Below are 8,400 nucleotides of genomic sequence, written 5' to 3' on the forward strand. Positions count from 1 at the left end.
CCACATCTCCAGCCCAGAGCCCCCTGGGGCTGGGGCCGGGTCTGCAGCAGGGAAGGGAGCGCAGCTTTCGTCCCTCGGGATGTGGGTAACGGCTGTGCCCGCCTCGGGGTGTCTTCCCAGGTACCCCGGGCCTGTTGCGGCCTACAGCGGAACGCGGCCCGGCGAAGCCTGACCACGCGGTTGCCACGGCAACGCGGCGCCATGACACCCCGCGGGGGTGGTTGCTACGATACCCAGGCAGGCACGTGCTCGCTACTTCCGGCGGCGCCGCGGGGCGTGCTGGGTATTGGCAAGATGGAGGTGCAGGAGCTGTTCCGGCGGCTGGGTGCCGGTGCTCGCTTTGATGTGCGGCGCTTCGGGCAAGATGCGCGGCGATTCGGGGTGCGGAGCCACCGGGGGGAGACTGGGACGGGCGCGGGTACCGTCCCCTGCGCGACGTGGGCCCCAGGGCCCCGTCCCTTCCGCGCGGCGGGCCCCCGGGCCTGCCTGCGGCCTTGTGTGGGATCTGGCCAGGGCTTCTCACCGCTTTCCGTGCTCTCTCCCTCAGGTGATAAAAGGGAGCGGCGGTGGCGTCTCTCTGGAGAGCCTCGACTTCTTCGGGCACAAGGAGGAACCCCCACTGGGGTCTGACAAAAAGGGCGAGGGGCTCGCAGGGGCTGAAGAGGGAAAGGGTGGAGAGCAGCAGGAGAATGGAGTGGGAACAAACCATGGAGAGATGGCAGGAAAGAGAAAAAGAACTGCAGAAAGCAGCGAAGGGAAAAGAAAGAAGAAAAAGACGCGAGGTATTTATGTATTCATACGTGTCCCTGGCAGAATACCCTGTTTAAGTTTATGCTTCTTACTTGTTTCAGTTTCCTTTAAATCTGCAAGTACTGTAGGTCATTTTACCAGAAAGAAGGAGGCTTCTGGGTTCTTTGACTGGCTTGTGTCAGAGCTGATACAATAACTGGACCAAGATTTGGTGTTAAGGCATGGGGATGCTGTTGCCTTCCTTCCAGAGCCTTCTTTAACTTTAGTGAGAAAGAGAGAAAAATGGTTTTGAGAGCTTCTTTTTTACCAAATAGTTTTTTGATGAGATTTTACTAATGGAAATACCAATTTCTCGAAACTTCCAGAAGCAGCATCAATACCAGAGCTGTCAGAAAATAATGGAATAAAGTGGATGTCCTCTCTGGAAGCAAAATTTGAAGATGCAAAAGACAAAAAACCTACTGCAGAAAAACTTGAACGCTTGAGAAGGGAAAAGGTGGGACCATAGAATTCTGATGTAATTGGTTTCTGTGGGTGTTTCATCTGAAAACCGAGGGTCATTTACAGTAATTTCTCTTGGGAGGAGAGTGGCTGAGTATGGGGAAAATAACCACAAGATGAATCCATATATGTTTAGGTTTATGCTGTCGAAGAATGAAAGAGAGTTTGTCTTTTGCCTTTTAGATAAACCGCTTCAGAAATAAACACAGGATTAACGTTCAAGGAACAGATCTTCCTGACCCAATTGCCACGTTTGATCAACTTCAAAAGGAATACAAAATCCACCCTAAAATAATAGAGAACATTCAAGCTGCTGGCTTCCAGGTCCCAACGCCGATCCAGATGCAGGCGATTCCCGTCATGCTGCATGTGAGTTTTCTGGTACCACGTTTCCTACAGGGAGTATGGCAGAGTTTGGAGAGCGGCCTCTTTTGGGTCATGGCACTGGTTAGTTGCTCAGCTTTAGAGATATGTCAACTGCATCAGAGTTCAAAATTTGGCCATTACAATATTCTTGACCTGTGCTTTTACTAATGTATTTTGGGTTAATTTGTAATATTAATATTTACATGAATGTGATTTTTTTACTCTTTTTTGTAGTAAAATATAACACCCTGCTTGTTTTTCTTACAGGGTCGAGAACTTCTAGCTTCAGCTCCTACGGGGTCTGGAAAAACATTGGCATTTTGTATTCCTCTCTTGGCACATCTGAAACAACCCAGGAACAAAGGATTCAGGGCACTGATCATCTCACCTACCCGAGAACTCGCGAGCCAGGTCTGTGCGGAGGGGAAAGAAGTTGTCATATTGGTGTACTTCCAGGTTTTCACTCTGAATCAGTACAATAGCAACTTAGCAGATATTTTTTCCTTTATTACCCTCAGATATCAGAAAAAGCTAATTTAAACATGTCTTTCTTCTGTGAAATAGCTACATATCTAGCATCTCAGTCTAATCTAGATGGTTAGATTAGAGGCTCAATATTCTTTGTTCATATTTTAAAACTGCCCAATGTTTAGGTGCTCTTAATGCCTTCATATTTAAGATTGCTACAAGAGATTTATCTGTTTGTCCCAAACACAGAATTTCAATGAATAACTTTATATCGAAGCTTTTTTTAATTAAACTAAATTAAAAATTACAGCTTTGGGCAGAATTCCATTTTGATTGAAATGGGAGAGGGGGGCTTATGGGAGCTACGTGGTTAGAGTCAAACCATGGTTGTCAGATCTGAGAGAACTTTCAGGTGGATAACACGTGTTACAAAGCTGCATTTTATTATGCTAAGAAGACCAGACAACTTTCTCTTAACACTGGGGTCAGAGTGATGTTTGAAATTGTCATTTAGGGATTGCCCACAGTTTTTCTGGTCAGCAATTGGAAACCTAATCCCTGTTGCTGCCTTTTCAGACACATCGGGAGCTGGTGAAGTTGGCTGAGGGCACCGGCTTCAGAATCCATATGATCCACAAGGCAGCTGAAGCAGCCAAGAAGTTTGGGCCCAAGTCTTCTAAGAAATTTGGTAATTGTTTTAACTACTGAAGTGCTTCTGAAAATTTAAAAAATGCCACTGACTTTTCTCTTCTGGCCTGTGTGGTTTTAAAGCGATTGGGTAACACCACTCAAGACGTGCAGTCTATTGCTCAACACTGAACAAGTAGCTGGTGTGGCAGAAATGGGATGTGAGCCAGACAGCGGGCCCTGCGATGTTGCACCTGCAGCAGATGGGGTTGGAACTTGCATTTCTCAGGCCTCTGTTGGTCTGCTTTATTTTGTGTCTTTTTTTAATGTTTTGCCCTTTTTTTTTTTCCCGTAGATATACTAGTTACTACTCCAAACAGACTCATTTATTTGCTGAAGCAGGATCCTCCAGCAATAGACTTGACCAGGTACTGAGAGCCTTTATTGAAATCTGGCTTTGCTACTGGCTTTGCCGCTGAAAAGCAGCTGCGTGTGTTGTCCTTACATCTGTGACACTCTGTTAGAACTTTTGCCTTCTCCACAAGTGCCTCTCACTAAAGAAAACCTCTGTGTTCCTAGTGTGGAGTGGCTGGTGGTGGATGAGTCAGACAAACTGTTTGAGGATGGGAAGTCGGGGTTCCGCGATCAGCTGGCCTCTGTCTTCCTGGCCTGCACGTCCCACCTGGTGAGAAGAGCCTTGTTCAGCGCAACCTTTGCGCAGGACGTGGAGGAGTGGTGCAAACTCAACCTCGACAGTGTCGTGCTGGTGTCTGTTGGAGCGAGGTAGGTGTGTACTGGTGAAATAAGTTAGTTGTGCAATATTTTTTCTAGTGTTTATAAAGATGTGAATAAACTCTAATGGTAGCGTGCTTCTGTTGGATTTCTGCTTTCAGAAACTCTGCAGCAGAGACGGTAGAGCAAGAGCTATTGTTTGTTGGATCAGAGACAGGAAAACTAACGGCAATGAGAGAGCTTGTTAAAAAGGTAGTTTGGAGAGATTGATTTGGCTAGTCAAAAAAAATGATCCTCTGAGGTGTAAAATACTGGGGCTGGTTAAGTCTCTTTAGTGGCTCAGTGTCTGTAACCAGTAATGGCAGGAAAAGGACCTGAACCTTAAACAAGCTGATTCTTTTGCAGGGTTTTGCTCCTCCCGTCCTTGTGTTTGTGCAGTCTATCGAGAGGGCTAAAGAGCTTTTCCATGAACTCATTTACGAAGGCATCAACGTGGATGTCATCCATGCAGATAAAACTCAGCAACAGGTAGGAGGATATAATTTCTTTTCAAGACACACTTTAGAAAGAAAGGTAAAAGCGAGAGTGTTGGAATATAACTTCAGGTAGGTTTGACAATAAATTATTGCAGGTTTTCATTTAGAAGTTTAGTTTTATTTGTTAACATCATGACAACTTTTAGGAAACAAGTTCACCTCCTTTCTCAAACTGCTAATTAGGCTGTTTCCAGGTATCTTTCTTTTCCTTTCCCAGAGAGATAACGTAGTACGCAGTTTCAGAGCTGGGAGGATTTGGGTGCTTATCTGCTCAGCCTTACTAGCTCGAGGGATCGACTTCAAAGGAGTGAATATGGTCATTAATTATGATTTGCCAACGAGTGCAGTGGAATACATCCACAGGATAGGTGAGTGATTGTTCACAAGTTATGTCCTTTTTCTCATTTCCTGGATCTTTAATGTAGATGCTCTTGTGCATGAGCAAAAATCCTGAAACCAAGCCTGTTCTGTTGCTGCAGCACTAGCTTCCACATCACTGGAGACAGTTTATATCTGGGCTCAACCTTCAGTAAAACTGCTTTACTTTTTTAAGGTTCATAGGAGACTGACAAAACTTGTATGCTTCAGCCACACCTGTTCATCAGGAGCAGTGTTTGGGGGTGGCGTGGCCGTGTGCTGGCCGCACTAACACAGCGGGAGGCTGGGGCTGTGGAGGGGCGTTGAATAAAGGGAAGTATTGAAAGTAAAATCTCTACTCTCTGCTGCAAAATTTGTGTTTCTCAGGTCGTACTGGAAGAGCAGGGCACGCAGGAAAAGCCATCACTTTCTTTACAGAAGATGATAAACCTCTGTTACGGAGGTAAGTTGGAAACATGATATGGTAAAAATGCTTTTCATTTAAATTTGTTTAAACTATCCAGATGGAGTCATCAGCCTTTTATGCCTTTTTGTTTCTTCCTCACTTTATTTCAAACTCGCTTTTATGTCTTTATTTCTTGCTTTGAAAAAAAAAACCACAACAACCAACACACCAGGCAGCTGTTAGGGACTGATGTTTCCACAGCAGATGCTCATCTCTCGTCTGCGCACTCCCTGCCGGAGCTGATCTCTCCCCCCTCTCCTTTCCAGCATAGCCAGTGTTATCCAGCGAGCTGGCTGTCCTGTGCCAGACTACATCAAACACCTCCCCAAGCTGCAAAGGTACCTTCATTTGAATACTCTCCCCATTTGTTTCCCATTTTTAAAGCCTGCATGAGTGGTGCTGGGTGCATAAAGGTTACAATGATATGATTCTTCGTAATATAGTTACAGTTTAGCTGCAAAAGGCATTTTAGACTGTGTGGCTGTGGCTGTTTTTACCCAGAGGAAAGTGGAAACAAAAAGAATTCTTGTGGTTTTCCCGCAGTTAACTATTTTCTTAAGAGTTCCCTGAAATCTGCTTTAGACTTCTAGGCCGGTACTCATGAATTGACCTTCTGATATGTGAGATAAAGTTCTTTACTCTTTTGAGTTACCTTTAGAATTTTTTTAATTAGTGCTTCTTTTCATGTTTTTTCATAACGTATAATAGTTTATGAAACTATAAATCCTTATATATATATATTAGACTTATTCAAACAAACTTTATTTTAGTATATATGTCTTGGAGATAACATGGCTGAACTAATCTCAGAATAAACAACACTGAAAATATGTTCAGACCCATAAATCCCTAACAACCGGCAAAGGTTTTCATTAGGTGTTATATTTACTTTGAATATTAATTTTTACCCTTTAAAGAAATTTAATCCTTCTTCACTAAATGTCGTTCTCAGCAAACAAAAGAAGAAATTCATTAAGAAACCACTGACAAGAGAATCCATTTGTACCACCCCTCAGTGCTTCTTAAAAAAAGCCAAACCAAAAATGTAAGTAGGTTTTTCTCGAGAGGAGGTAAGAGATGCTGTTTATCCAGGAAAGGCTCAGCAAGCTTTACCTGCGCTTTGGAACGTTGCTACCTAAGAATTTATGTTCAGCTGTGCTAATATGTTGTAAAACAACTAATGTCTGTGTCACTGCTGTGTAGTTCATCTTTTTTTATATATAATGTTCAGGTGTCTTGGTCTCAATTTTTTTTCTTGTAGGAAAACTACAAAGCAAAATATTAAGGAAAAAAAGAAAGTTAAAGAAGACAAAAATGGCAGTAAATTACAGACTGTTTGAGAGAGCTGAATGGTAAGAGGCTGCTCGGACACGGGTGTCAGCCCTAGCTCGTGTGCTGGAGAACACAAGAATGACTGCAGCAGCAAAGGTGAAGGGAGAAAAATATTTCTTACTTTTTCTCTGGGTGAGGATGGATGTTCACATGCAAGAAAGTCTCTGCTGAAATACCAGTAGTGGATTCCTGAATGCTTCTTATAGAAGCTGAAGAGTGTTCTCTTGCAGGAAATGCTTCATGTTTCTGAACAATAGTTCAAAAATAGCATCTGTTTGTGTTACTATCACGCAGTTTTGTATTACTTCTTGGAAGTACTGTCAGTTCTGTGTTCACGTCATCCCTAATATGTTTGTCAGACTTCCAGAAGATTCAGTGGCAGAAAACACACAAATCTTACTGTTAGGCTTCCCTGGAGACTTTAAAAAACCAAACCAAACCCACTTGTATGTGAAAGTAAAGCCTTAGTCCTTCTACTGTTTTGCTTCTATAAAATAATTTTGGGATAACTAATACTTTACATGTCTGTAAACTCAGTAATTTTGTACTGTTTCATATTTAAGCCTCAAACCAGAATAAACAAGGTCATAAAAGATGCTAATACAGAGACCTGCCTGTCTATACAGCCTTGATGGAGCAAGTCTGCAGGCATTTACACGTTACGCATTTTTCATCTCCTCTTCTGTGTTCTCAGTCCACTGTGGTTGTGTCAGAATTCTGGTAATGCAGAAGTGGCTTCTTTGCAGCTGTAATCCTTCTGTACAGGATTGCCTTCTTGCTTTATCATACTTGATCCAATTTGGAAATGGAGCCCAGGTCTGTGTAACTCGTTTACAGCAGAGCTCCGGTGATGTTTTGTGAGAAACTGATGAGGACTTTGTGCGTCCTGTTCTGCTTATTCCTGGGCTAGACTGAAGTTTGAGTTGGTTTTGCTTTGTTTGCAGAATTTCATCTTGTATTTGGGTTATATAGGAACTAATGTCTTCATTTGGACATCTATGAACGAATTTGTCTGTATATTTAAATAAAAATGCAGTGGTGTATTCTGATAAACACCAAGTTGCCTGCTGCAAGATATTGATGACTGATACAAGGTGGAGTATATCTAATGATGCGAATGAGAAGTTACCAATATTCAAAATTAAAATGTTTATTCCAAAAGTAGTAGCAGGGAAGAAAACAAGCTTTTGATAATGAGCAGCTTTGTGCAATTCTAATTCTGCAGAACAATGTGCCACATTTCTCTTTAGCTACACAAAATTTTAAGCTCTCATTTTAAAACTCTTTCAGGCTCTTTAATATTTCTGACACTGATCGGTAGCTTATTGAGAAGTTTAAGCAGTGGCCTTTCTCAGGATTTACTCCTCCGTGAAGTGCTGAACAGCTGTCACGCTGAACACGCTGCTTGCCCCAGGGTGAAGAACTTCAGAACTCCCACTTTTCCATGTATTGTAGGAAGCTTGGGCTGATCTTATGAACAGAGAGGAGCTGCTTCTGCACAGCTCTGTTGACTGTCTGGAAATCAGATTGCACCTCGCCAGGACTGCTTATTTTACAGTACGTCTGAGGTTTTGGGCTGGTACAATTACCAGGTAATTAGTATTTCCAGTCCCCTCAGCAGGGACAGGTTCAGCAGAATCCCCTGGTTTGGGACAGAAGGGCAGCGCTTTTTCATTTTCAGGAAAAATATATGGTTTTAGGTGCCTGAAGTTAACTTTAATCAACATAAAATCTCGATTTTAAAAGCATTCTTGAAGAGAAGGCAAGGCCCTTCAGCCCCGGCCGCCCGGGTGTCTCTTCCCGGTGGGGCCGGTTGGCGCCGTGGCTGTGGGTTCGGGCTGTGGGGCCGTGCCGTGGGGTCGGGCCGTGGGCCGTGTGGCGGCGGCGTGCCGTGGGGTCCCGCTGTGGGGCCGTGGGGTCGGGCCGCGGGCCGCGTGGCGGGGCCGTGCCGTGGGGCCGTGTGGCGGGGCCGTGGGGTCGGGCCGTGGGCCGTGTGGCGGGGCCGTGCCGTGGGGTCGCGCTGTGGGGCCGTGTGGCGGGGCCGTGGGGTCGGGCCGTGGGCCGTGTGGCGGCGGCGTGCCGTGGGGTCCCGCTGTGGGGCCGTGTGGCGAGGCCGTGGGGTCGGGCCGTGGGCCGTGTGGCGGGGCCGTGGGGTCGGGCCGTGGGCCGTGTGGCGGGGCCGTGCCGTGGGCGGGCCGCGGCCGGGCCCGGCCCCGGAAGCCGGCGCCGCTCAGCTGACAGGCGCTGCCGGGCCGGAGCGGGAAG

General features: G+C 45.3%; 1 protein-coding gene across 1 annotated transcript; it reads left to right on the forward strand.

The window, feature by feature from the left end:
• The first annotated feature begins 280 nt into the window (after positions 1-280).
• DDX52 (DExD-box helicase 52) lies at positions 281-7,170 on the forward strand. The gene is made up of 15 exons (XM_065647101.1): positions 281-381; positions 548-782; positions 1,116-1,246; positions 1,435-1,620; positions 1,885-2,028; positions 2,662-2,773; positions 3,068-3,140; positions 3,292-3,495; positions 3,606-3,696; positions 3,850-3,972; positions 4,198-4,348; positions 4,725-4,800; positions 5,070-5,141; positions 5,756-5,848; positions 6,065-7,170. The coding sequence occupies exons 1-15, from the start codon at positions 295-297 to the stop codon at positions 6,141-6,143; spliced, it is 1,857 nt and encodes a 618-aa protein (XP_065503173.1). The 5' UTR covers positions 281-294; the 3' UTR covers positions 6,144-7,170.
• Positions 7,171-8,400: the final 1,230 nt, after the last annotated feature.

This window comes from Caloenas nicobarica, chromosome 17 (assembly GCF_036013445.1).
Source record: "Caloenas nicobarica isolate bCalNic1 chromosome 17, bCalNic1.hap1, whole genome shotgun sequence".
In the NCBI taxonomy this organism is placed as follows: Eukaryota; Metazoa; Chordata; class Aves; order Columbiformes; family Columbidae; genus Caloenas; species Caloenas nicobarica.

Excerpts from the sequence above, each read along its gene's own strand:
- DDX52 (XM_065647101.1), top strand. The coding sequence starts at position 295 with ATGGAGGTGCAGGAGCTGTTCCGGCGGCTGGGTGCCGGTGCTCGCTTT. Across the intron at positions 783-1,115 it reads AAAGAAGAAAAAGACGCGAG|AAGCAGCATCAATACCAGAG; the intron begins GTATTTATGTAT and ends CGAAACTTCCAG. Across the intron at positions 3,496-3,605 it reads CTGGTGTCTGTTGGAGCGAG|AAACTCTGCAGCAGAGACGG; the intron begins GTAGGTGTGTAC and ends TTCTGCTTTCAG.